The sequence below is a fragment of the Takifugu flavidus genome, chromosome 20, assembly GCF_003711565.1.
Source record: "Takifugu flavidus isolate HTHZ2018 chromosome 20, ASM371156v2, whole genome shotgun sequence".
NCBI classification, from domain to species: Eukaryota; Metazoa; Chordata; class Actinopteri; order Tetraodontiformes; family Tetraodontidae; genus Takifugu; species Takifugu flavidus.
In genome coordinates, this window is record NC_079539.1 from 10,932,423 (window position 1) to 10,959,632 (window position 27,210).

A 27,210-nucleotide genomic window follows, 5' to 3' on the forward strand; every position below is an offset into this window, starting at 1 on the left:
TGGTCATTTTTGGATCAGGGATAAAAAATTCCCTTGGAAGAATTTGAAAAGTAGCCTATGAGGTAGTTTAAGCTCTCCACCTCATCTGACAACGCCAACAGACCTCATCTGCAAAGAGCAGAGACCCGATCCTGAGGTCACCAAACCGGACCAACTCTCACTGGAAACGAGTTCGACTTACTGCCAGCAATGCGGACCAAACTCTGACACCGATCGTAGAGGGAGCGGACGGCCCGTATCAGGGGGCCCGGCACCCCATACTCTCAGAGAACCCCCCACAGGACCCCCTGAGGATCCTGACTGTTGTTTGTGCCTATGGCCCAAACAGCAGTTCAGCGTATCCACCCTTTTTGGAGTCCTTAGAGGGAGTGCTGGAGAGTGCTCCTTCTGGGGGCTTCCTCGTCCTCCTGGGTGACTTCAATGCTCACATTGGCAGCGACAGTGTGACCTGGAGAGGTGTGATTGGGAAGAACGGCTCTCCTGATCTGAACCTGAGTGGTGTTTTGTTATTGGACTTCTGTGCTCGTCTCAGATTGTCCATAACAAACATCTTGTTCAGGCATAAAGGCGTCCACATGTGCACTTGGCACCAGGACGCCTTAGGCCGCAGATCGATGATCGACTTTGTGGTTGTGTCATCGGATTTGCGGCTGCATGTTCTGGACACTCGGGTGAAGAGACGAGCAGAGCTGTCAACTGATCACCACCTGGTGAGGATTTTTTCCTGATTGGCCTAATCAAATCTTGAACTCAGCATGTATCGGGGTGGCTGCAGCCAAGTGTGAACTGGCTGGATTGAGAATCAGCACCTCCAGGTCTGAGTCCATGGTTCTTGACTGAAAAAGGGCGGCTTGTCCTCTCATGGTGGAGAAAGGTCTTGCCTCAAGTGAAGGAGTTCAAGTATCTTGAGTACTTGTTCACGAGTGATGGAATGATGGAGTGTGAGATTGAAAGGCGGAGTGTTGCAGCCAGGCCTCTGCAGTTCTGGGGTCAGTGAACCAGACCATTGGGGTGATGAAAGAGCTAAGAGTGATCTCGATTTACAGGTCATTCCATTATCCCATTCTCATCTACAGTCAAGAAGTTTGGGATGTAACCAAACGGGCAAGACTGTGGATATGAATGGTTGAAATGAGTTTCATATGCATTGTGACTGGGTGTTCCCTTAGACTAGACTAGAGAGAGGGTGTTACCAACGGTGGTTAGAATAATATACTCTTGCTGTTTCCACTGCGCTTTTCAACCCCAACCCCAAGTTTCGCTCTTTTAACAATAAATTTTTTTTCATTCACCTGCATGAATTAATGAACCGTTGTCACTTCAGTCTGGCGATAAACGCATTTCCGGGAAGGAATGTATTTTAAGAGATATAATTTTCCAGGACAGCAGGTGGCGGTATATTGCGTAAATCGGCGTCTGACCAATGAGAGAAGAAGAAGGCGAGGGGGTGGGGCGAGAGAAGAAGTCGTTGTTGATGATCCGGGACGCTTCACGGTTATTTTTTCCACGCAACAGGGAGATTTTGAAGACAGATCACAGGTAATTAAAAAAAAATTAATCTGCGTGAAATGTGTTTAAATAATCTCGACTCAGATTGAGTCGTTAACACTACTGCCAAACTTTGACGCACTGTTTCCGTCTCGGATGTCTCCTTTGATTTATACATAACTGCGTGTTTCCCGTTAGTAAATGGCTGATTAGGGAAATGTCTAAGACGTGTGTTTAGAACAGCAAGTGAGAATATACGGGATATACACACACACATACAAATATATACACATACATACATACATACATACATACATACACACACACACACACACACACACACACACACACACACACACACACACACACACCTATATATACATATACATACACACACACACACAACACACACACACACAAATCAATCTGACAAATTATGGCAAATCCATATGAATTTGTGACAGCTCTGATTGATTATAGCACATGACAGGTGAGGTGTGTTTAAAAGACCCAGCTCTTTTGGATTCATATATTTTTGGTTGTATGTGCTTCTTCATGGATTGCTGCTTTAATGGCTGAACCGTATGGTCTGCTACAGCATGAACAATGAGGTTGGACGCGGAGCCGTCAGCCTCGGTGCTGTGGTGAGGACGTGCTGCGGCTCAGGAGCCTGTTTCCATAGTTCCCTGTATCCTGGCTGATCACAGCTCACTCCCACCTTCTTGTTGATGACTCACTGCTGCTCTCTCCCACTCTGATGGTTGACAGCAGCTTCAGGACTCCTATAATCAGAGCTGCTATAGCTTCTGTGTCTTTATACAGAAGGCACATATATGTTGCCATGGTTACACATCATGCTTGGGTGGAGTCTGCACCAGTCTACATGCTAATCCCATCACAGTATTCATCATGTTTGGACTCATCACAATTGAGCCAGATATTGCGCGATTGTGTTGTGTAATAGTTTGGGTGCAATTCAGTTATTACATTGTTTGTCTCAGTTTTCTTTTGTAACGTAATTATTCATCGTACATGAGATATTTGCTCACACACTCTAGCAGCTTGTTTCATGAGCAGACAGTTAAAAACTGGTCACTGCGGCCACCTACTCTCCAGAAAGGCTGGGTGATACATTCACAGTTCTGACATGTCTGAAGCTCTGGGACCACGCTGGTAACACATCCCTACACACACACACACACACACACACACACTTGTGGGTCCAGACTCCTGTCAGAGATCCTTTTACACATGAGCGGCGACTCTGCCTGAATCAGAAGAAGCTGCATGTCAGCATGGATGTGAAGGCAGGAGTGAGATTTACACACCGGTGGTGGCAGGAGACGTGGGGACGTTCCAGTCTTCATCAAACATGCTTCTCTCGCTCCACTTTGCTCTGCTTCTGGCCTTTTTCTGTGTACATTGAACAGATATTTAGTGAAAAAATTGAGCTCTGTTTTGTCTCTGGGCTACAGTAGGGCGACAGTCAGTTTGACCTTAATAGTCCACCGGTATTTGAAATATCGAAGTTCTGCTCTTTTCAAGATAAATGTCCCAGTAGAGGATTAACATACTATAAATGGCTGCACTGGTTAATTGAATCTTAATTTAAATGTGTAAACAATGCTACAAAACTAAAACAATTGTCTGTTTCTGCCCATTTGAACCAGGTGAAAGGTCATTTTTAAAAGCTGCTTATTGTGTTTTTTTCTCCTCAGAACAGAGCTAAAGATTTTTTTAATTGCCTGCAGGACCAGCTGCCAGAAGCTGACATGGTGGACTTCCCTGTATTCAGTGCGGTTGTGTTGACACTCCTCTGCCTCAGCAGCAGCCTGGAGATGCCGTACTCTTCATATGCCTCCAGAAGGTACCCAAGTGCTGGATTCACAAGACTGGGTTTAATAAGCTGGCTACTCTGGAATGTTCTTCTCTACTGTTGGATTTTAAACTATTTTTTCCACTTTCTTGTATCTTTAATGTCGCTGTGGATCCATCGTAGTCTGCATGATTTATGGGACACCATTGCATTAAATGATGATGGTGTCAGCAACAGCATCCTTCAGTATGTAGACCCTTTGCAGAGAAACACTGCTCAAGAAAAGGAAGGGAACAATGTGTCTCTTATTCTTGATAAGGGATTTTGAATGTTCCTTCATGATCTGTTTGATTTCAGGCCTAATTTTATATTTTATTTACATTTGCAGAAAAAGACAAAGGAAGCAAAATGACCACTGACTGGCCTCTAAATATAGATTTTTTATCTTTATATAAATGTAAATATCCCTAAAAACATTATTATCAGCTTTATTATGATTATTGTTGAAGGTCAATCTTCTCACTCACCTTTCTGGCTCCTTTTTAACACTAGAGGTCAGAAACAAGAATAACTATTTTCTATTTTCTACTTGTTGTGTCCTGAACCTGCACACACTGAATATTGTATACCGTATTTTCACGACTATAAGGCGCACCTAAAGCACTGAGATTTTCCTAAAAAACCGACGGTGCGCCTTATAATATGGTGCATCTTATGGTCGTGAAAATACGGTATTCTGATATGTGTATTGTATATATATATACATATATATGCTAATTTATCTTGGATTATTATATATACATTCTTTTTTTATATATTTTCTATTCTTATTTGAATTTTTCTTCTTCTCTGCGTGTTTTTGCTGCTGTCCCCTGTTGTGGGACAAATAAAAGAATCTGAATCTGAACGTGCAGTTTTGAACCATACAGAACAGAACAGACGTATGCACACATGCTTTTCTAGTCGAGTGTGTAAATGTTTGAACAGGGACGCCATTATTGGCAGTTATAAAATAGAGTGCTGCTGTGTTTTCCCCACTTAAATCTGTCTGCAACTACAAAGCAGACACTTTATCCAGCTTGATGCATTTATCCCTGCAGCTGAGTGTGAAGGAGGCTGAAGTGTCTGACAAAGCTGAGACAGATAGTCAGATATGGAGGATTAACAGTCCAACATCCACCTGTGATTGGATGGTTTTTCTTCTTTTGATGGTGTTAGTTGTCACCATTATGTCAGATGATGATGCTTCCAGGTGTAATCCACTGGTTCTTGTTCTTTTATAAGATCCTGGGAGAATATTTCAAAAGATCCTGGTGGTTGTGCATCGGGAATCAGACCAGATCCGGATTTCACTTCATCCAACTTTTCTCTGGACATCCGGATGCCCGGGGTGACACCAGCTGAGGTCAGTGCGTTCCTCTGAAACACTTCCCTTCCATCCTTATCCAGTCTTCTCTAATGAGCTCAGTGACACGTGCACATGTGTGTCGTTGTGCCATTAACTGCCTCACACACAGCCTAGTGGTCCTCATGGTAAAAAACAAAATATCTTGTAAACAATGGGATTTATTTTGCTCACATTTGAATGGTTAATTGACAGACAGCTGATGATATTCTCAATGTTTTCAGTCTGACAACTACCTGTGCATCTCACAGCCTGTGCCAAGCGGCCGAGACTCGTATATCGGTGAGCATCTCGGGGTGGACACACACAAACTTTTGTGAAAACGTACAGGTTTTTCTTATTATTCTGCCTCTTTACACAATAATGGACCTGAAATGTCAGACAAGTGTGGAATTCACCTTTGATTGAAGTTGTTAACTTTCAAACAAATCTGACATTTTTACTGTCCAGGAGATTATAACATGTTACGTCTCAGTGTTGGAGGGCTCAGAAGTCTTTATTCATTTGGTCAAGTCTAGTCTGGTTACCCTTTACTACAGGAAAAACAAACATCAATCATTTTGACTGTGAAGTCGATGCTGAAACATCAAAGCAGATTCTTCTAATGAGATATTTTTGTAGCAACAGCAAACATCCAGGCAGACAACACAAGACAGAATGATTCATTTTACCGTCCCTTCAGGCATCTAGACTGTACCAAAGGACCTGGAGGGTGGACCTTTGTTATTCCTACCCTTCCAACTATTACCACTCTTAGCTAGTATGACTCTTACTGTATTACTGCAGGGTTGGAAACTTCAGAATGGGCTGATATTCTCCTCTGGAACAGGACTAAATGTTTACCCTGACATGATGTAACCATGTTGTTCTTCCACAGTGGACTTCATACCTCATGCCAACATGGACACCGTACATCACATGCTGCTGTTTGGATGCCGGAAGCCTTCCTCCATCAGCGGTTACTGGTAATCATGTTTAATTCAGATGGTTTCCCAGTGCCAAGCTCTCACGTCCTCCTTCAAGTGGAAACAGTGGCTAATCTTAACTCTGGGTCAGACTGGTCAGATCATTAATGTATGAACATCCTTTTAGCCTTCTGATGACAGTCTGGTGAATCTGGAGATTGTTCTTGTTATAACTGCAGTCAGGCCCTCTGCAGAGATGCAGGTCCTTATGGAAATGTGTGCTATGGGATGCGTGTCTGCATCAGGACTAAAAGCACTAACTGTGTCATTCCACTCTCAAGGGACTGTGGTGGTGCTGTCGGTGCCTGTGAGGATCAGTCTTCTATAATGTACGCTTGGGGTCGAAATGCGCCGTCAACTAAATTACCCAGGGGTAATTATTCACTGTCATTGTCTGAAATCTGTTGTTATTGAAGCGTTTCAGGAAGAACGCTTTCAGACTCACTTTTTCACTCTTTGTTATATTGCAGTAATAAAAATAGAAATCATTAAATTAAATAGTTGGGACAGGCTCCAGCTGCCTCCCCGTGACCACGGAAGGGATAAAGGAGCCCAAAAATGAAACCAAATAAATAAACAGAGATCATTATTCAGCGTACAGTCACTACCCCAGAATAACTGTCTTTCTTTACAGATTTATCAAAAAGGAAAAATAAGAATTTAGCACAAGTATTCAGATTCTCTGTCTGTAAGAGATCAAATCAAATCAATCTTTATTTATATAGCGTCTTATACAATCAAAATTGTTTCAAGGCGCTTTCCAGAATCCCAGGGCCTAACCCCAGACAAGCAACAGTGGCAAGGAAACTGAACCATACCTCAAAGTGTGAGTGTGAGTGTTCTGGTAATGAGCATCGTCTTTGAAGCTAAACTCCCTGTTTCATCCTCTTCCTTTCATCAGATGTTGGTTTTTTAGTTGGGAAAAACTCAAAAATGCCTTATTTGGTTCTGCAAATCCATTATGGAGACATTAAAGCTTTTAGAGGTGAGGCCTCACACACACACACACACACACTCTCACTTGTGCATGCTGAAATGATGACTTGCTTTGTTCTGTAGACCACCACAGAGATTGCTCAGGAATCACTTTAACGATGACCTATAAACCGTGAGTATGACCATTACAAGACGTAAACACACATAAGCAAGGGTTTGTCCAGGAGGAAGGGGGGTTCGATCAATCAATCAGTCAATCAATCAATCAATCAATCAATCAATCAATCATTCAGTCTTTATTTATATAGCATCTTATACAATCAAAATTGTTTCAAGGCAGTTTCCAGAATCCCAGGGCCTGACCCCAACAAGCAACAGTGGCAAGGAAAAACTCCCCTTTAACAGGAAGAAACCTTGAGCAGGATCAGGCTCATGTAGGGGGACCCTCCTGCTGATGGGGGGCTGGGTAAAGAGAGAGGAGGAGAGAGACTTGGCAGAGATCAGGAAAATACATTAATTATAACAAAGGGGCTTCTGGGGTGTTTTTGGTTCGTTTGTAACCAGCTTCAGCATGTTCTCTTTTACCTTCTCGTGTAGCTCCACTGCGAATCCTCATCTTTAAACACTACTGACAGTCAAACAGGATCAGAACAGGAGTTCAACCTTCACGTGCATTTTAAAACAAACAGTATCATGCAGATTTCCCTGTGGGACACCTGTTTCACTCAGAGGTGCTCGGCTGCCTTCTGTCAGTAGTGGTCACTAATGTGTACGTCCTCCCTTGCAAGTGTGGTTCAGACCACCCTCAGATGATCGCTGGATCTCCAGATCTGCTGGGGAGGATCTCTCAGGTTGTGATTATATGACTTTATTTGTCCAGCTCTACTGGTGATTGATGATGATTGTGAGTGAGAAGTGAAGAACAGTGCTGGTTTCAGGGGGCTCCTGTGCTGATCCCTCAGGCTTGGCCTGATGGCAGATGGCTCCTGGAGTTACTGGCTCCTGGCAACTTGATAAATGAAAGCCTTTGGTGCTCCTAAGGTGCATTTAACTATCCAAACTTATCTAGGCTAATATTTTCCACACATTAAAGTAAAGCCAATATTTGATGGCTTGATAATAGACTGTTTTAGTAGCAGCGTCAGTTTCCAGTATGTGTCTAACCTACATTGGATGATGGCATCATGGTGCTTTGTGTCCCCCGGTGGGTTAAAGACAGATGTTCGACTCTGTCCTCTCTCTGGCACATCTTCCACAGGTCCTTTACCTGGTGCTTGACGATGGCCCACCTGCAGATCAGGCCTGTGAGCTGGTCCTCCACATGTGTTGTGTTAGTGGTGGCTGTTCCTGGGGGCTGTTTGACAACGCTTCAAGGGAAATGTTCCACTTCCATCAGCTTTTGGCGTTTCTTAAAATGAAGCTATGGCAGGGTTAGAGCGGAACCAAGACCTGAAACACTCAGGTTACCATGACGATACGTCTGTAGGTGGGAGTGCCCAAATCAAGGTCAGGTGGCTCAATTCAAGGGTGTCAATCGATTCCAGAGTCCACAGATCACAGAGAGTTTTCACAGTCGAGCTTTCTCAAACAGTGGCGCTCAAAGAATGTTGTGCAGATGTTGAACTGATTCAGGTGCTCCAGGAAGAAGAACTTTACACACACGCCCACACACACACACTGTTTGGGTGTTGAAGCAGCTGAAAGAGGGTAGAGGGCTATCTTACTGGAGCAAAAGGACCACCTCTGAGGGTGTTGGCATCTGACACAATAACAATCTTTTAAAACTGCTTCACTCTGAAAAATACTACTGGTCATTTATGAATAATTATCAGAGAATATATTATCTATGAATAATAAAATATCAGCAAATGTGATTCTGAATGCAATCTAAAAGCCTTTTTTACTCATGTCTCTTTAAAGGCAGCCCTTCATTGCTGGAATATACCTGCTATTGTCTTACAACACAGTTATACCACCAGGAAACAAAGGTAAGCTTGATTTTTCTCATGTCCTCTGCAGTCTGGTCCATCTAGAATGATGTCCCCTTTTCATCTCTTTTCTTTGACAGTCACAAACGCAGACGTTGCCTGTGATTACACTTCATTTCCCATCTATCCATTTGCCTTCAGGACACACACACATCACCTTGGTGAGTCCTTTAAGAATTCAGTATCAGATAAACCCTTGTCAGAGTCCATATCAGGCATGTCAAACTCAGTCCTGGAGGGCCACGATCCTGCCGGGTTTTCTATCCCACTGAATGCATTTTCAGCCTGGTGGGACAGAAAACCCGGCAGGATCGTGGCCCTCGAGGACTGGGTTTGACACATGTGCAAAATGGTCCCTTCTTGCTGTAGGCAAGGTGGTCACTGGCTACAGAGTCCGGAACGGGGAGTGGACCTTGATTGGAAGACAGTCCCCTCAACTTCCACAGGTATGTTTATGCATTGAGTTGGGTATTTATTTATTGGTATATCACAGTGAGAATCTTCTGGATGAAGAGTCTTTGCTGCTGTAACAGATGAAGCTCTGTATCATTGGCATTTGTTAGCTGCCTACACAGAGCCTCAAGCTAGCTGTAGCTTCTTTAGCTTGATAGCAGCCTTCAGCTCCGGTGCGCAGCAGCATGTTGCTCAGATGTTCCTCTCCACAGCTCTGCTAAATATCTGCTTAGGTCCCAATAACATCTGTCTCTGACCCTGTATCCACACACAACTCCACAGAACTATGATTAGATTTACATGTTGGTGCTTTGTGTTTTGATTTGAACAGGCATTCTATCCAACAAACAAGGATGTAAATGTGAAGTATGGTGACACTGTAGCAGCCAGATGTATGTTTACTGGGGAGAACATGACTACCGCCACTTCCATAGGGTGAGTAAATATCCCAATTAAACTTTTAACTAGCATCTTGGCTCTCTGTGAACATTTTTCTGATCTCCATGGATTATTTTTGGCGGTTCTCTACCATCTGGTCTGTTTGTACTCGTCTACACTGCGGCCATACTTTCTTTTCTCTTGCAGGTCCACCTCCAATGATGAAATGTGCAACTTCTATATAATGTACTATATGGACAGAAAACATGCCATTCCCTTCATGACCTGTATGAACCCTGGTCCCAAACAGCTTTTTCAGCATATCCCAGCTGAGGCCAACATTCCCATCCCCGTCAGTCCAGACATGATGCACGCTGGTCACATGATGCACTCAGCTCACGTGTCAGGTACAAAGATAATCTGTTGCTTTTGTTGTAGGATGAGAGTGAAGGCGACAGTTCCTTTGACACCTCGTCTTGTTTCATGTGAGTTTCGCTCTGTTTCCCCCTGAAGGTCATCAGGACAGTTCCTCGCTTGGAACAAACACAGAGCAACCGAATCAGGGTGAGAGTCGACCTGTTTCAGCACTGCTTGACTGTTGTTAGGGCAGGCAAAAAGTCTGCTCAGCTGGATTCTTTTCTCAGTTCTGCTGCCTTGACCGGTGGGTCTCAGCCACAGCTGTCATATTTATAGATACACAGCAGTAGATAAAATATAAAATCCATCTTTTCCCTGCTCTGTGCCTCCAACCCTCTCATAAGCTCTTCTTGAATCTTCTCTTTGATCTTTATAGATCTGCAGACACACATTAAAGTGTAGCAAAGCTCAGAGAAGACAGCAGTGGCTTATTGACTCTTCTGTTCAGCTCTCAGTTTCAGGCTGTCAGAGCCAGCAGATTTATGTGTCTTTCAAAAGTCACTGAAGGTAGTGAGACACAGACCGGTGGAAGGGGGGAGACTTACTGGTGGAGTCCAACTCTTACTGGTTCTGACTCACCAAGGTGCCGCTCTGGACATTCTGACCTGTAAACAGGTGATAATCAGCATGTGACGGGACACAGACAGCAAGAGAGGTGTGTTACTGTTGAAGTCCATCCTTGTGATGATGACGAGCACATGCCAGAGCCAGTGATACTGACGGCCTGGCTGGAGGTGGGAATTCTGTATGCAGAGCTGCACTAGAGCTAAGAATCAAGGCCTGATATGCTGCCCTGCAGCTTGATCCTCGTCCTTCCTCGTACATTGTGTCGCTCTTTAGTCTGTCACACGTGTGATGAAGACTGACTGCTGGAACCTTGGTAGATAAGATTCAGATTAAGGAAACATGGCCTGGTTAGGGTTGAGATCCAGCTTGCAGACACAAATCTCAGCTCAGAGGACCAGAGAAAAAATGCATCCAGCACTGATAACTGCATCCCAGGTACATATCACACGCTCTTCCTCACATCTTCGCTGAGATAAGTAGTTTGTTCAAATCTTCACTGGAAGTTTTACAGGAACTTCACCAATATTGATCTTAAATTTAAATACAAGGATAGATAGATAGTGCCCACTGCTCTGAGACTAGAGAGGATGAGTGTGTGAAGGTATTCCTGGACTGCTTGATGCTGATGCTCAGCGTTTTAACAGAGGCTCCATGTTGTTGAAATCCTGGAGGTTGTGGAAGTGACACACAGGAGACTCAGGTGACCTGTGTTGAAATGAAGTTTACTGATCAGGGGAAGTGACACCAACACAGCAACAGGTCATCATGCAGCACCAGCACCAGTTCTGGGGAGACAGTCGTACCCAGAGGTTCATCAGGCAGATGGCAGGTTCCATCAACCTTGGATGGAGCCAGTCTGTCTTTAGCTAGCTAGCCCAAACAGAAGATGCTAACCTTGAACCCAACAGAATCATCTAGCCTTTTTGTCTCTTCAGTATTACTTTGTCTCTGGGAAGAATGGAAACCAAGATCTGGTCACTGAGAGCTCAGAAGCTGCTTCACTGCACTAAATGAGAGTTCGAGCTACAGGAAAATTTAGGATTTAGAGAGAAGTAGTCGTTTTCCTTCACACTCCAGAGGTGAATTCTTGTGTTCTGTTGCCAGACAGCAAAGTCCCCTCAGCTTCATGACCAGTTCATGAGGGCTACATGTTTGCATGCGTGTTTTAACGCGTGACAGGTGAAACATCGTGGCCAATATATACTTTGCTTTATGCATGTTCCCATTAAGCTGGACTGTGGTGGTGGTGAATGGTTTCCATTTAAACTGTCAGCATAGCCAAAGAGATGAAAGCTAACTGAGATCACATGACCAGTGCACAGAAAAGTGTCCTTCATACCCACAACTGCTCCTTTTGTGGTAGTAAACTCACCATCAGATGGGCAGCTGATCATTCTCACCCTGTTGATTTACCTTTTTGCTTTTCCTCCTCACTTTTCTTCTTCCTCTCTGCTCTTCTCTCTCCTTTCATCTTCATCAGCACATTTGAATCACCATTTCTTCTGGTTTAGTGTTGTCTAACTCTTGTGAGTCTTCAGTCATTCCATAAGAACAGTCAGGATTTCAAAGTCCTTCAAACATCAGAAAGAGTGTCATAACAACATGAAGGACAACTAAGAGGTTGTGTGATGGTTCATGTAGCCTCTTGATGATGCTTTGCGCTCTATCCTATCCTCTTTATCTGTGCAGGTGACCTCTATTCTCTTATTTCCAAGCTGCTAGGCCAGAGCAAGGACATAGATCATATTCATAAGTACAGATCCAACACTGACTTGATGGCTCATAGTGATAGCGTAATTCAAAAGAAAGATCTGGGATCTCCCAATGCCAAAGTAGTCTTCCATCCTTCTCTGATGAGGGACAGAATCCACAAATTTCATCAGCTCGAGGCCACGGCCGAACCACCGCGGAGCAAACTGCTAGCTGAGGGACAAGGTGGGTCCTGAATGCTTTTTCATTGTCAGTGATGCTGGAATACTCCTCTACTACTGCTATCCCTTCTTTTTCTTTCTTGCATGGTGCACTTTTATTGTGCTATAAAAACCCTGATGAACATGTCAAAGAAAGCAACCTTGAGTTTCAGGTTTTGTTTCTTTCACTCTTTGCTTCTGTGGCTTTTTTGGGGGCTGCTCTGTTGGTTGAGGTTGAACTTCTTGGTTGCATTTTGCATGGAAACATCTTCATGTTCAGAGTTGCTCTGTGTGCAGTGTCCCTAAACTCTGACTCTGAGTCGGGCGAATGAGACATCTCTATTTTCTTCTGACAAAGAGTCCAACAAAATACTCCAAAGACAAGATAAAATCTAAGTTTTCAGCGTCAGCATGTATTTAGATGAGAAAGGTTGTCTGTTACAGTCCCAGAAATGGAAGAAGGTTGAAGTTTCGCTGTAACTGCGAGGGAAACAAACTACTTCTGACTCTTCTCTCTAAAATATCCTCTAAAAATAACTCTAATCTTTCCAAATCATTTCAGCAATTTCAGTGTGACAGTTTGGTTTTCTACCATTGTAAAGTGGAATAAGGAGAAAAACTGAGGAGCTTCTACCAGAACTCTGCTGCTGCTGCTGCTGCTGTGGGCAAAAGTGTGTTTGGAGAACAAGGGACCCAGAATCTGTTGAGAGGAACATCTGTCCAGCTGTGAACATGGGGGTGATACTGGCCACAGGGGGGCGCTGCTGGCCACTACTGCTGAGGGCCCTTTCCTCTACTGTTATTTAGAAAAGCTAAAAGAGGAGAATGAACCCTGATTTAGTTCAACATCTAAAGGGAAGCTGGGGTCTGTGACTTCCTGTCTTTCGGAGCTTATTTCATCTTCCACCTGCTGAACATCCACACACACGTTGACCCAAACCTCCGTAGGCCCCCGTGTGTCTGAACAGAGGTCAGAGGTGACTCTTGTTCCTGCGAGTGATGATGTCATAGCTGATAACAAACTTCAGACAAGGAGATTTGTGATGATTCAGGAGCTACAAAGTGTCACAAAGCCCACATGTCACAAGGCTGTTACAGGTTAGCACTTTAGGAGGAGGTGTTTAGGACAATGGTGAAGGAATCCCACACATTTTCAATGCACACACATACGGACACACACACACACACTCCTCTAATTGTTAATAGCTATTCCCTCTGCATGAGCCCACAGATCCACAGGTGTACAGTGTGTATGAACCCCCCTCCTGAAGCTTTACCGTGGGGGTTGTCTGGTTCTCTCTCTGCTGCAGACTTCCATTTGGAGCAGGTGTCCTGGCCTCTAACTTCTCTCCAGCTGGGTCAGGTGTCAGGACTCGCCTACAACATTCATTCCTACCTGGTAGTTTTCCACAGAGGGGACCGCCGCTGGGGGGCCAAGTAAGTGTAATATGGCGTAATATGTAATATTTTCACCTTTAATCCTTTGATGCCCCACGCACATTTATACATGGACCTGCACCCACCAAAGAGGCGACTGTTCTGTCACCCTTTTATTAATGAGTATTTAACCTACAGTAAATGTTTACCACACCAGCGATCTTCCCAACACGCCCACGTCTGACAAACAGCTCGTCGGGGTGTCATTAAGTGCTTGGAACATAAATTTATGTTAGAAACAGCTTCATTTGGCTGACATGTGCGTTAGGGTTGCATTTGTGTTATGTGTGTGTTTGAAATGATGAATGTTTACCCCGATTGAACAGTTTTTAATTGTGTGGTTGAAAGATGAATGGGTTTAATGAAAATGACAGAGGAATGTGGAGGGGTATTAACACCGGACCCTTTTCTCAGCTCTTTCAATCTGCAGGAAAGATACCAGGAGAGGTTTCTGGGACCCATTCAACAGTCCACCATTTTAGTTGTGGATCCAGATGTGGGCGCTGTGATGAAGGCCTCTGGCAGGAACATGTGAGTGCTGCTGCCCCAACAGCTGCTCGTGATCAGGACGATGTGATGATCCGCCTCTCATAAATGTCTCTGACTGCAGGTTTTACCTGCCTCATGGAATAACTACGGACAAGGATAATAACTACTGGCTGACTGATGTGGCTCTCCACCAGGTACGTCTCTGCTGTCGGTGAACCCTCACACAGGCTGTTGGTTGTCTTCAACGACTGCTTCAGCTTCCGCTGACAGCTGCAGGGAACAAAGTTGACTTTCGAGTCAGAGTTCCTGTGGTTCCTCCTTAGGTGTTCAAAGTTAGCGGTAACGGCAGAGACAGAATACTGGTGACACTGGGAGAGGCTTTCGTCCCAGGAAGTGACAGTGGTCACTTCTGCAAACCCACCGATGTGGCTGTCGACTCCAAGACTGGCAACGTCTTCGTGTCTGACGGCTACTGTAACGCCAGGATCCTCAAGTTCTCCCCTGAGGGCAAATACCTCAATGAGTGGGGCGCAGGTAGCGGATCTGCTTTCTTCCCTCCCCTTTAATGGCCTTCCTGTGTGTGTTCGGTGGTTTTTGCCCTCCCAAGTGATCATTTCATGGTCTGATGCAGAACTACTGGTGATTATCTGGCTCATTTTCAACTCTTGTCTTTTGTTTTGGAAGGTGCATCTGATAGCGGGAGGCGCATCCCCTTCCAGATCCCCCACAGCCTGGCTTTCATTCCTGACAGACAGGAACTTTGTGTGGCTGACCGGGAGAACGGACGGATTCAGTGCTTCATTGCCGAGACCGGAGAGTTTGTGAAGGAGATAAAGAAAGAGGAGTTTGGAGGGAAAGTATTTGCCATCACCTACAGTCCTGGTGGAGGTGAGCTTCCTGCCTGACCTACACACCTGATCCCCTCCTGGCTCGCTCCGACAGCAGAAAGGCTCTTAAAACATGGATCCAAAAGTGTGTCTGTGTGTTTGTAGACGGTATGCTCTACGCAGTCAATGGTGTCTCTCCACATCACTCAGCTCCTGTCAGAGGCTTCGTGATGAATTATTACAGCACGGGTATTTTGGATACTTTCCAGCCAGAAAAAAAGGTACACAAACACCCACACACTCTCCCTGTCTCTCAAACACTGGTTGGAGACCAGCAGCTGCTTCAGCTGGAGCATCTTTTCGATGTGACCGACCTGTTTTTCCTCCACTTGCAGGAGTTTCAGATGCCTCATGACATAGTTGAAGGCATAGACGGCGTCTATGTTGGGGACCTGGACAGCAGACAGATCTACAAGTTCACGTTAGAGAGTAAGCTGATGTGTGTGAGCGGTTGATTCGGGTGGTGTGTGTTAAGATCCCAGCATGCTGAGTTGTGTTTCTCTGTTTGTGGTAAATCTGATCCGAGCGCTTCTGTTTCCTCCAGAGTCACATCGTTCTGTCAAGAAAGGTGGAATTGATGTTCAACAGCTGGACGGTGGGTTAAGACAAGGAGAGAGGAGTGAGATCAGAATGTTCAGAATGTTGTAATGTGTGTGTGTGTGTGTGTGCGCAGAACTGCAGGTGATTGTCAAAGCCGAGGTGAGACCACAGCCCAACAGAACAGCTGTCGTGGATGAGAAGGCAGCTGCAGCGGTGCAGCCACACGCACCTGAAGAAGAAGAGCAGAAAGAAAGAGAAGCAAGCAAAGAGCAAACTGCACTTCCTGTCCTCATCACTGTCCTGCTGCTTGTCCCTCTGCTGCTCATCGTCTCCACTGGGCTTTTTATCTGCTGGAGGAGAAAGGGTAAGCATGATCAGCTCCTGCTCACAGTTTTCTTCCCTCCTGCTTCAGCCATGTTCAGGCTGTGGTACCGCAGTTGGTGCTGTAGCAACACCAACACCATCGGTGTCCAGGAGATGGCTTAGGAGGAGAGGAGAGGAGAGGGAGGGGAGGGGAGGAGAGGAGAGGAGAGGAGAGGAGAGGAGAGGAGAGGAGAGGAGAGGAGAGGAGAGGGGAGGGGAGGGGAGGGAGAGGAGAGGAGAGGAGAGGAGAGGAGAGGAGAGGAGAGGAGAGGAGAGGAGAGGAGAGGAGAGGAGAGGAGAGGGAGGGGAGGAGAGGAGAGGAGAGGAGAGGAGAGGGAGAGGGAGAGGAGAGGAGAGGAGAGGAGAGGGAGAGGAGAGGAGAGGAGAGGAGAGGAGGGGAGGGGAGGGGAGAGGAGAGGAGAGGAGAGGAGAGGAGGGGAGGGAGAGGAGAGGAGAGGAGAGGAGAGGAGAGGAGAGGAGAGGAGAGGAGAGGAGAGGAGAGGAGAGGAGAGGAGGAGAGGAGAGGAGAGGCACACATATTCCACAGAAATACATTATATTTAGTAAAGTAGGTTGCCGGTAGGGTCAGGTTGAGTGGGTCAGTGGGGTCGGAGGTCAGTATGCAGCTCTGAAGGTGGCGATACCTGTAGATGAATACAGAAGGGGGGGTGGAGGCTGAGGACCTTTGGAACCTTAGGTGGACCCAGAGAACATTCTGGCATGGACCACAGACCAGTGGAGAGCACAGCAGAGAGCAGCACATCTGTCCACAGGAGAGCCTGCAGCACCATCAGAGACCCCCAAAACCATCCCAGCATCCTCTTCAGTCTGCTGATCTTATTGTTGTTACTATACGGTTGTTGTTGTTGACCTTAACGCTGGGACTTGTTGTGTGTTGCAGACCAGAGTGAGCTGAAATCTGAGCCCAGCTCTGTGGGAGGGATCTTTGGGAAGATCCGAGGTAACTATAGTATATACTGGAGCCACTGGTTACTGGAGCCACTGGTTACTGGAGCCGCTGGTTACTGGAGCCACTGGTTACTGGAGCCACTGGTTACTGGAGCCGCTGGTTACTGGAGCCGCTGGTTACTGGAGCCACTGGTTACTGGAGCCACTGGTTACTGGAGCCACTGGTTACTGGAGCCATGGTTACTGGAGCCACTGGTTACTAGAGCCACTGGTTACTGGAGCCACTGGTTACTGAAGCCACTGGTTACTGGAGCCACTGGTTACTAGAGCCACTGGTTACTGGAGCCACTGGTTACTGAAGCCACTGGTTACTGGAGCCACTGGTTACTGGAGCCACTGGTTACTAGAGCCACTGGTTCTTGGAGCCACTGGTTACTGGAGCCACTGGTTAAGTGGAGCCACTGATGTGTGAAGCCACTGGTTACTAGAGCCACTGGTTACTGGAGCCACTGGTTACTGAAGCCACTGGTTACTAGAGCCACTGGTTACTGGAGCCACTGGTTACTGAAGCCACTGGTTACTGGAGCCACTGGTTACTGGAGCCACTGATGTGTGAAGCCACTGGTGTTTCAGGACTGTGTTGCTGTGTATTGTTCAGGTAAAGCTGTGGGAGGTCTGAACTTGGGGAACTTCTTCGTGTCCCACAGAGGTTACACCCGTCAAGGTTTTGACCAGCTGAGCACTGAGGGCAGCGACCAGGAGAGGAACAACGAGAGCAGTGATTCTGAGTATGAGGAGTTCTCCACTCTTCCTCCTCGCTCCTCCTCATAAACTTCTCCTCACATGGCCAACATGTCTGTACATGATCTTTAGTGGAGTTATTAACTTATCTGCCAATATTAATGTTTATGTATTTAAATGTCTATTAAATTATTTGGCCCTTTCTTTAGCATCTCCTTGTTCTTGCTAACAGGATGCTGAGGTGCTTCAGCAAGTACTGGGAGAGTTAAGTGGCTGGACTGTAAAGGCAAACAAAGCTTTTATCAGTTTCCATTGTATTTAAAAGTTGTGTTGATGCTAAGACAACTGATGTTTGCTGTTTTCCATCTGTCCAGCTGCTAATGTTAGCTCCATCAGCTCTTTTTGAGCCTGCTGCCATTACTTCACTCATCCCTCCTGCACCTCAGACATAGAAGTAGGATTTCTCTTTGTTATTTTCCTTCAGATGAGCACTTTATTTGAAAGAGTGCACCTTCTAGTAGCTGCTTCAGGAAGGAAAAGGCTTTGTTTGATTTCAGGAGCATTTCCCTCATAAGTTTGTGCCTTTTTTTTAATTTCACTTTTGTCTTTTTTACCACTTTCATGGTGCCGCGGCCACTCTGACACTCTCTTCCATGTGAAGCTAAGGTGTGTTCATGAATGTATTCAGCCTGGGTGGATTCCCTCAGAACCTCTGAGTGAGGCTCCACCAACAGACCAGTCAAACCTTTGCTGTCCAGTTGACCTCCACTCCAGATGTCATGTCTGCTGTCTCAGACCTGCATGTTCACTCCTTCATGTGAAGGTGAACCTGGACAGAGTCCATGGAAGTGAGGATGGAAGGTCTTTGTGTTCTCCCCCTCTCTCTCCCTCACTCTCCCTCTGTCCCTCCGCCCTCCCGCCCCCTCTTCTCTCCATCTTTTTTTCTGTTTTTTTCCATTTCCCTCTGGAGTCTGAGCTGTTTCTGGAAGTGCTGTTGTTGCTTCCCCTCGCTGGTTTCATCATTGTGCCACACACGTGCATTCCAAAGCTGCAGATGTTTGTTGTGACCCTCTGGTTGTGCTTGGAGAGTACTATTTTCATTAACTATCTTATTTGTGTAATAAAGTGTTTGCAAATCATCAGATCGTCTGTGTTTTTACATTTAGATCATTTTAATTCCAATTTAAAATTCCTTTTGCTGTTTGCGTGAAACATTTAACTAGAATAAACTTGTAGAATTACGTTAGTTAGTCAGAACTGCGACAGAATTAGCTGTGTGGAAGGACCAACAACCCTTCAGCCCCCTTAGAAGGTGAAAATGTCTTTTCAAACAGAAGAGGTGAGAGGGGAGGAGGGAGGAGAGACGCCGATCAGACGTTCTTAGCGCGCAGTTAACAGTTTGTCCACTAGATGTCAGTCTTGTTCAAACCACACAGACATCTCACAGTTAAAAAGTAATTTACCTTTTTTTAAATCTAAAATAAAACAGTTTTCTCCAAAATTTTATCTTTTCTAAAATAATATTTTTAGCCTTATTTAATCTTTCCCTTTTACAAAGTCGTCATTTTTGGTGTTTCAGAGATATTAAAAAAGTGTGAGAACATTGAATCCAGATGTTGCAGCGCGTCAGAGAACAGGCTAAAGTCACAGCTGGAGGAGACAGAGAAGAATCTGCTGCAGGAACGAGGCAGTTGTCGTCAGAAAACGTCGTCTAATTACTTATGTGCAGCTTTAAATGCATGCGTGTACACACGCGGCAGCAGCGACGCCCCCACAGGAGCCCCTCCTTCTCCAGGAGAACACAAGGCTGCAGACTGAAGCAGCCTGGCCAGTTCCTCCAGGAACCTGGATGCTGAAGTTATTACGAGCTTTGTTCCTGCACCTGAAGGCAACTCACGCATCTGCTGCGGGCTGATCCAGACTCCAGCCTGGAGGAAGGTGAGCTGCCGCTCCTGGCATCTCCATCACAGCAGTTAGGCTGAGTCTGCATTGAGATGTTTGACAGCACCGAGCAGCAACTACTTCAGATTTACTCCTTTTTAGAACAAGGAAAACACACAAAACAACAACACAGCAACATCAGGAACAACAATGCTGTGCTTGTTTATTGTGTTTCATCTTTAATTGGTCTCTACCCAGTCTCTGCTCTGCATTTTACTTATGAGGTACTGGGTGTGTTTTTATCAACCTGTGTCTTACTTTGCTGTGGATGGATGGATGGATGGATGGATGATGGATGGATGGATGGATGGATGGATGGATGGATGGATGAAGTTAGCATCGGAGCATCAGCAGCAAACTGTGTGAGAAGCTCAACTTCAGCTTTGTTGTGAGATTGTTTAGTTTAGACATTGTTTACTGTTGGTGTCTCTTATGCTGTCTGTGTTGTTGTTGTTGTTGTTGACCGAGGTTGTTAGGACTGGTGTATCATGAGCGGTGCAGACCTGCTCCTCCTTCAGCTTGGGCTGCTGTCGTCTTGCTTCAGTCTTCGGCTCCTCAGAGTTTTGCCTCGTGAACTGAAGTCAGCGTGTGTGGTGGCGCTGAACCTGGTGACCTCTGCAAAGGTCGTTTCTGTAACTTCAGCACAGCTGGAGAGCTTCACCAGAGAGTGACCTACAGCATCAGGAGTGTGTGTGCTTTTATCCTGCTCCTTGTTACAGCAGAACAGCAAAAGACATGAGGACAGACATCACGTGCACGTGTGAAGATGTTCGTGCTTTATAGATAAGGCAGGTTTGAAGTTCCGCATCCATCTAGCTGTGTGTTGTCCTCAATGACAGCAGCTTTCAGGTGGTTTCATTCACAAATTCCTGTGTGAATGAAACATGTTTGGAAGGACAACCTCATGAAGGAGCTACCTCCTGTGGGGGAGGAGGGGGGTAGTTCACATGGTTCTGGGGGTGATTAGAGCCAGGAAGACCTCAACTCACTGGTGGCAGCAGAAACTCGTCCATCTGGAGACAGACGGTGGAGGATGAAATGCTGCTCACAGGCGTGTTACACTGGAGTCAGTCATGTTGCTGTTGGCAACCATCAAACATCCAACCTGATCTGCTGTTTCATTACCAGCTGGTAGCAGCCGTGCACACACACACACACACACACACACACACACACACACACCCCTTCATATCTATCCAAATGTGCAGATGTGGAACAATAACCTTCACCTCTCTGGTCTGTCTGTCTGTCTGTAGGTTGCCATGGTGAACAGCAGGCTGGAGTTACCTGCAGTGTCAGTGGTGGGGGGGTGCAGCGGGGCCAGGTCGTGCGCAGGGTGCGGAGGTCGGATCACGGACCGCTTCCTGCTGTTCTCCATGGAGCGGTACTGGCACACGCGCTGCCTGAGATGCTCCTGCTGCCACGCCGAGCTGGGAGAGTTCAGCAGGAGCTGCTACAGCAGAGGAGGGATGATCCTCTGCAAGGACGACTACATCAGGTGACACCCCCCATGCCGGGTCAGAGGCTGGGAGGAAATCTGTGGTATCTGAGGACCTGTTTAGGGGGTAGCTAACAGCTCTGCTGTGGTCAAAATATCTTCGTCTTCTTCGGGTATTGACGGTCCTCCTCATGTCTTCATCAGCCGGGGGGAGGAGTCATTTAGCCACATTTTCCAGGTCCCCTGGCAAATGTTGTGTGTTGGTGCAAACATTGTCACGTTTGCATCTTCAGAGCTGATGGAAGGAGACCAGGGTAGATTGTAGAGACCCTTGAGATGCACCTGTGGGACCTGTTTTGGGCTACCTGCTGGCTGCTTTTGGCATCTTCAGTTAGTTACCCCGGTGAACATCTCAGTGAGAATGAAAGAGACCCGATGTCTCCTCAGTGGTTATTTTCTGCATGTTCATCTTCTTGAATCAAATGTCGTGGTTAAATGGTGCCTTGACGGCCTGAATGGATGGTTTTGCAGACTGTTTGGACACACTGGAGCCTGCAGTGCATGTGGACAGACCATCCCTCCCAGTGAGATGGTGATGCGAGCTCAGGGAAGCGTTTACCACCTGAAAGTGAGTCCCCACCTCAGCGTCAGCGCGTCTGTCCCGGTAGAGATGGGCCAACTGGTGCTGACCTGATTTTTCCTTCTAGTGTTTCACCTGTGCCACATGCAGGAACCGCCTGGTGCCTGGTGACCGCTTCCACTACATCAACGGCTCCATCTTCTGTGAACACGACCATCCAGGACCAGAGCTGCATGGTGGACACGCAGCTCCTCTTCAGGCCAGCGGCAGGATGTCCGAGCAGAAGGTGAGGCGTCGCTAGAGACGTGGACAGCAGAACAGAACCCAGGTAGGAGGGTGAAGGTCAGCGGCCTACAGCTGCTCTCTGTCTACAGGTGTGCTGAGAAGCCACCATCACCCTTCTGCTCCACGTGGATGCTGCCGTGCTCAGCTGTGGCTCCAGCCTGGACCGACGTTCCTGCCGCTGCTCAGCTGCTCCCGAGGACACCAAAGAACTCTGACCTGGTGCACACGGCTCCGACAGCAGCCTGAGCAGATCCCTTCAGACCGTCAGCATCACCAGAACTTTGGGTTCACAACAAACGGCCGCGTTGATGTTGGACACCTCTGAGAGACAAATGGACTGTTTAATGTCTTATTATTAACATTGTTTGTTAACGTTCCTGCTACAAAAGTGTGAGTCTGACTTCATCGGCCTTCGTTTCGTAATAGATGATCTTTGATGTTTTCCTGTGTGAAACTCACATTTTTACTTCAGTATTTACACAAACTCAACAGCTGCTCTGATCTTCCCACCACCTCCAGCAGCAACAGTTCGCTGGCTGGTGTGGAGACACGAGGAGCTGATGGCCAGATGGGTGGTACTGGGATAGTGTGTTGTCGTGGTTACCACATCAACGTCTGCATATACAAGACTTGAACGATGTTTTAATCAGGACAGATGGTGGTTTCCTACTGGCTCCTGCTGCTCAACAAGGTTATTGTAGATCATTTTAGCAGCTTTTATACACAACAATTACAAATGCACTAAAACTGGACTGGGAGGAGGAGTCTGGACTGGGAGGGGGACTCTGGACTGCGGGGGGGGGACTCTGGACTGGGAGGGGGACTCTGGACTGGGAGGAGGACTCTGTCATGGTTTTCTGTTGCTGTAACCTCAGATTAACAGTAAAAGTGATATAACACCATCAACGCTGGTTTGTGTTTCCCTCCCAACCCTGAAATGCTGCTGAAGATCCAACATGGTCCAAGAAGGTCCACCATGGTGAGAGTAATAATTCCACCCTGTTGTTTCCACAGAGGAAGGGTGGACGTTGGATGTGTTTCTAAGCTCCTCCTGTGTCTTCGCTCTTGCTAATTGCCTCTTGAATCCTTCTTCAGGCTAATTAATGAGATGCAGATGAGACTTGATTAGTTTTACTCCCCCTTTTCCTCATCCAGACATGGAGATGATTGCAACGAAAGTCATTTGCATGAATTAATGAGTTTGTCTTATGCTCGTCAGGATCACAGACATGAAGCAGAGAATCGATTCCCGTCAGCACTAAAACACGTCCAAACCTCTTCGTCACATCTGGCTTGTGTGGCTGCGGCTGATTTTGTCTAAAGGTCACGACTTTGTGTATAAATGTGACCGTATAAATGTTTCACTGGTGGCTTTGCAGCAATCTGTGAGCATCATGCTCTCAGCTCAGGGGCTCCTGAGGCTCGCTGAGATGTTCTATTTAATGTTACACCATAAAGAACCAGGAAAACTGTAGTGAAAGAGTCCAGGCTGTTTAAGAGAGGCTGGAATTTCTGACTGATTGGTGGAGAATTCCCGGTCAGCGAGTCGTCTCCACAGTCGTCCCACAAAACTTCAGACTCCAGATTGGCCACTTCTGACCACATGACCTGCAATAATGGAGCTCAGACAAGATGAAGAGTCGCTGGTTTCTCTGAATCTCTGAGGAAGATTTGATCTGAGACACCAGCAGACGGGGGAGGGGCGGCAACTTCATCCAATCAGAAGACCTTAAATAATTAAACTCATCAACTTAATTAGCTCAATTATGTTGATTTGACCACAGAACATTGCCATATGGTGCAGGGAAACAAAAGCGGGGGGACTAATTAAAAGTAAAATAATGAGGATTTTAATTAACTGGTTCCCCAGACGTCAGCAAGCAGGGATGGAGAGTTGTAATTAAAAAGTCCTGTAGTGCTGGCAACATTCTCCCCCTCTCTGCTTTCATAACAGCGGGAGCTGCATCCAGCTAATTAAATCTGTAAACCAATAAACAGGATTGAGGATTACAGCAAAAACAGCCGGAAAACAGAAGATTTGCTTCTGTCACACATGCAGAGGAACACCTGTTTAAGTGGGATAAAAATAGAGTACTGGGATCTGTTAAAGTGCTATTTTCATTTAGAAAGACTAAATCTAGAGCTACAACCGATCCAGCGTTAACGGATCCAGCAACTTGTGTTTCTCATCAAATATAAGGATCCTTTTTTGTATCGTCCTGGACTTGTTAGCCGTTGACGCCCGCTGTGAGGTCGGTCTCTCACGGCAGCACCAGTTTGGACATGGTTCCGTGGAACTGGTCCTGAGTCAGTGGTCTGAGAACCTTGATGCTGGTCTGGCAGCCTTTTGTTAGCCACAGATGCTATTGTTAGCCACAGGTGCTAACATTGTCTAAAGAATTTCTTCATCTGTGACTTGTATGAAATGAATTTTACATATGACATATTGAGGGCCTATTTATCTTTTTACCCACTCAAGTTTAGCTTTGATGTCTCACTGGACATTTTCTGCACTTAAATCATAAACGTGTACGAGAGCGAAAACCCACATTTTATTTAGCATTTAAATATCGGACTAAACAGTTCTCTCAAACAGAGGAACAAGCAGCTGTTTCCTGTTTGAAATATACATTTATTATCGTGATTTTACAGCTGCTCCTTTCTGAAGGCTGTGCGAACATGTGTGCAACTCGACACCCTGTCCTCCCAGTGCCCCCACAGCCACCACTACAGCCGCTTCCCCTTCAGACTCCTGACGGCTCAGATACAATATCAGTTCCAGCCCTAATTGCCTCATTAAACTGACACACAAGCCTGAGTCAAAGTTGAGGCACGAAACCCTAATTAGACACGTTTTATGAGGGGGGCACGTTTAGGAATGTTTTAATGAGGCCCTGCTGGGACCAGCGTCAGAGTCAGGAGCTGCAGCTGGGGGCTACGCTCATCACACACAGTTGCTTTTGGACCAAATGTGTGGAAGGTGCCGAGGAGACGACCTCCAGTCAGACCTCTGTCTCGCTGTAAGACTGCTGCTTGAGAATCCACAACCTGAGTTCTGGTTGTCTTATTTGAAAGGTTGTGGTTTATTACCTAGTTCACACGAAGGTGGATGACCCCCCCCTCATAAAGGCCACCTCAGAGCGGCTCCACGTGCTTGGTCACAGAAACAAGAGTCAAGTCATTTAAACACGGGTTGGTTCCTCCTCACTCAGCGGAACAAGGTTCCTCCCTCGGTTCCTACACTCGGAACAAAAACCTGCTTCAACACTAACAATTGTCAAGGCTCAAACAGGGAGAAAACAGAGCGTTGGACATCAGCTCCAGGAGTGAGAAGGATAACTATAAGCTGGCTCTTCTCCATGGATAATAACCAACCATACAGGCACAGACACCAAAGCCTGATGTTACTGAAGGGTGGTCAATGTTTTGTGGGTGTTACCGCCAACCTCAGCACAGAAAGTATGGTGAGACTAGGGAACAGTAAAGAGTGCGGGGTAATTTCTGATCCAATACCTTCTTTACTTCCTGGAGATGCCCATTTCTGAGGACCTTTCCTGGACCATCAGCTGCACGTCTGGCCAAGAAGGCCCAAATGTACCTCCTCAACATGGTGGGTCACACCTACCACCCCTCAAAATCACAGCCTTCTGGCTTCATGAAGACGGTAGCGGCTCTGATCACTATACACTTACACTACCTACCCCCCTTTGGCCCCCTTGTCCTGGACTATAATCCACATATATGCACATACATGGAATTACCTCAGCTATTGCAGCCTCTGACTGAGACCCTTATGACCTCTTGGCACATAAACGTTGCTCTTGTTGCACACAGAGCTGCCGCCATCACGTCTTGTGCTGCGGAATTTTGCACTGTGTGAATGAAACATGTTTTTTTCTCCTCAGCGTGAAGTATCTGATTTAAGTGTAATCACCCTGCACCCAGTAGAAAACACGTGCTGGCTGTCACATTAACTTCAATGACTTGGGTTAATTCTTAGGAGACGCGTCTGCATGTAGTCTGCAAAGTTTCATTAACAGATTTGTGTTCCTGACTATCTTCCATTGAGCTTTAATTTACCCGACTCTTATTTCTTTAAACATTGATGTCAGTCAGTCAGTCAGTCAGTCAGTCAGTCAGTCAGTCAGTCACGCACACACACACACACACATGACTTAATCAGCTGTAACCATCCACTGGCAAGGGAGACAAAGACCAGAAAGTGTCCATGGTGAAGTTGGAGCAGGCTGGGTGAGACCAGGATCAGAGTTGGAGACCTGCAGTACAGGCAGCATAAGTAGGAGAACAGGAACAACCAAACAGACAAGTCACAAAAGGGTTTCCTGAGGCGAGCCGTTACCACAGAGAGGTGAACACCAAACTGGTGGTGATGGGAGTGTGAACCAGTCCTTTAAAGCAGGAGGCAGGTGTGTAATTGGTATGATGGGCGTGAACCAGGAAGCAGCCCCGCCCAGCCTGGAGATGGACACACAGAGGACTGACAGGAAACGGAAGGGGAGGGGGACTCGGGAGAACTCCTAACACTCACGCGCATGTTTTAGGGTATAGAAGGTGAGACACAAGCTCTGGTTTTCAGTACTTCCTTTGGCTGTTTTGGGGGAATAACCGTTTTGGACTCGACTCTTCTGAACTGTGCTCATTTAGAGTCAGTGTGTTTTTCTCTGGGTTTATTTATTTATTCTGTTGATTGCTGTTTTTATGTTTGAGAGAAGAGAAACGGCATCTCAATCCTTTTCTGTATAACAATTAAAAATGTTTGAATTTTTGAACCGCTAACATGCTAACAGGAGGGAAGATCATCATTCTTAGGATTGGTGGAGGGGTTTGAGTACCTAAAGGATGCTAACAACAATATTTTCAGGGACTTAAAGCCCCTGGTAATGTCTCCCAAGGCAAACAGGTCCTAGGTGATGGGTCAGACTGATTGTAGCTCCAAAACCCCATATGAATAATGATGCAACAAGGCAGTTAGCATTGCATGGACTGGCGACACTGGGAGCCCCACCCTGGAGCCAGACCTGAGGTTGGGGCTCACAGTGGTGCAGCCCAAATGAGCAACATCGGCTGACCCTCCCATAGACTCATCACTCACAGGAGGGTTCAGAAGGAGGAGGAATGGCCTTCCCGATCTGACCCCAAGTGGGGCTTTATTACTGGACTTCTATGCTAGTCACAGTTTGTCAATCCCAAGCTCCTTGTTCAAGCATAAGGGTGTCCATCATTGCACTTGGCATCAGGACGCCCTAGACTGGAGGT

General features: G+C 46.3%; 3 protein-coding genes across 6 annotated transcripts in view; 2 read left to right on the forward strand and 1 right to left on the reverse strand.

Annotated features, from left to right (window-relative positions):
* Positions 1-27,210, reverse strand: part of LOC130516847 (stromelysin-3-like) — a 98,394-nt gene that overhangs the window by 42,095 nt on the left and 29,089 nt on the right. The window lies entirely within an intron of this gene.
* On the forward strand, positions 1,390-18,828 carry pam (peptidylglycine alpha-amidating monooxygenase). Of its 4 annotated transcripts, none has more exons than XM_057018152.1 (26): positions 1,390-1,539; positions 3,240-3,355; positions 4,589-4,709; positions 4,934-4,991; positions 5,587-5,674; positions 5,956-6,047; positions 6,576-6,659; positions 6,734-6,782; positions 8,531-8,598; positions 8,679-8,759; positions 8,968-9,044; positions 9,383-9,486; positions 9,637-9,836; positions 9,943-9,993; positions 12,103-12,348; positions 13,634-13,760; positions 14,175-14,291; positions 14,371-14,443; positions 14,573-14,783; positions 14,934-15,137; positions 15,242-15,357; positions 15,472-15,565; positions 15,681-15,731; positions 15,810-16,040; positions 16,941-17,000; positions 17,607-18,828. In XM_057018152.1, the coding sequence occupies exons 2-26, from the start codon at positions 3,261-3,263 to the stop codon at positions 17,777-17,779; spliced, it is 2,871 nt and encodes a 956-aa protein (XP_056874132.1). In that variant the 5' UTR covers positions 1,390-1,539; positions 3,240-3,260; the 3' UTR covers positions 17,780-18,828. The 4 variants fall into 4 exon arrangements, with proteins under 4 accessions (XP_056874132.1, XP_056874135.1, XP_056874136.1 ...); XM_057018155.1 differs by having other exon boundaries at positions 17,656-18,828; XM_057018154.1 differs by having other exon boundaries at positions 1,445-1,539; positions 3,207-3,355.
* LOC130516858 (LIM domain transcription factor LMO4.1-like) lies at positions 19,299-22,839 on the forward strand. Its single transcript, XM_057018180.1, has 5 exons — positions 19,299-19,627; positions 20,887-21,128; positions 21,600-21,696; positions 21,776-21,934; positions 22,023-22,839. The coding sequence occupies exons 2-5, from the start codon at positions 20,893-20,895 to the stop codon at positions 22,029-22,031; spliced, it is 501 nt and encodes a 166-aa protein (XP_056874160.1). The 5' UTR covers positions 19,299-19,627; positions 20,887-20,892; the 3' UTR covers positions 22,032-22,839.

Bases quoted from the DNA above. Each gene is read 5' to 3' on its own strand.
- pam (XM_057018152.1), top strand. From the start codon at position 3,261: ATGGTGGACTTCCCTGTATTCAGTGCGGTTGTGTTGACACTCCTCTGC. The intron at 8,599-8,678 runs GTAAGCTTGATT...TTTCTTTGACAG, and splicing joins TATACCACCAGGAAACAAAG to TCACAAACGCAGACGTTGCC. The intron at 17,001-17,606 runs GTAACTATAGTA...TGTATTGTTCAG, and splicing joins GATCTTTGGGAAGATCCGAG to GTAAAGCTGTGGGAGGTCTG.
- LOC130516858 (XM_057018180.1), top strand. From the start codon at position 20,893: ATGGTGAACAGCAGGCTGGAGTTACCTGCAGTGTCAGTGGTGGGGGGG. The intron at 21,129-21,599 runs GTGACACCCCCC...ATGGTTTTGCAG, and splicing joins TGCAAGGACGACTACATCAG to ACTGTTTGGACACACTGGAG. The intron at 21,697-21,775 runs GTGAGTCCCCAC...TTTTCCTTCTAG, and splicing joins GAAGCGTTTACCACCTGAAA to TGTTTCACCTGTGCCACATG.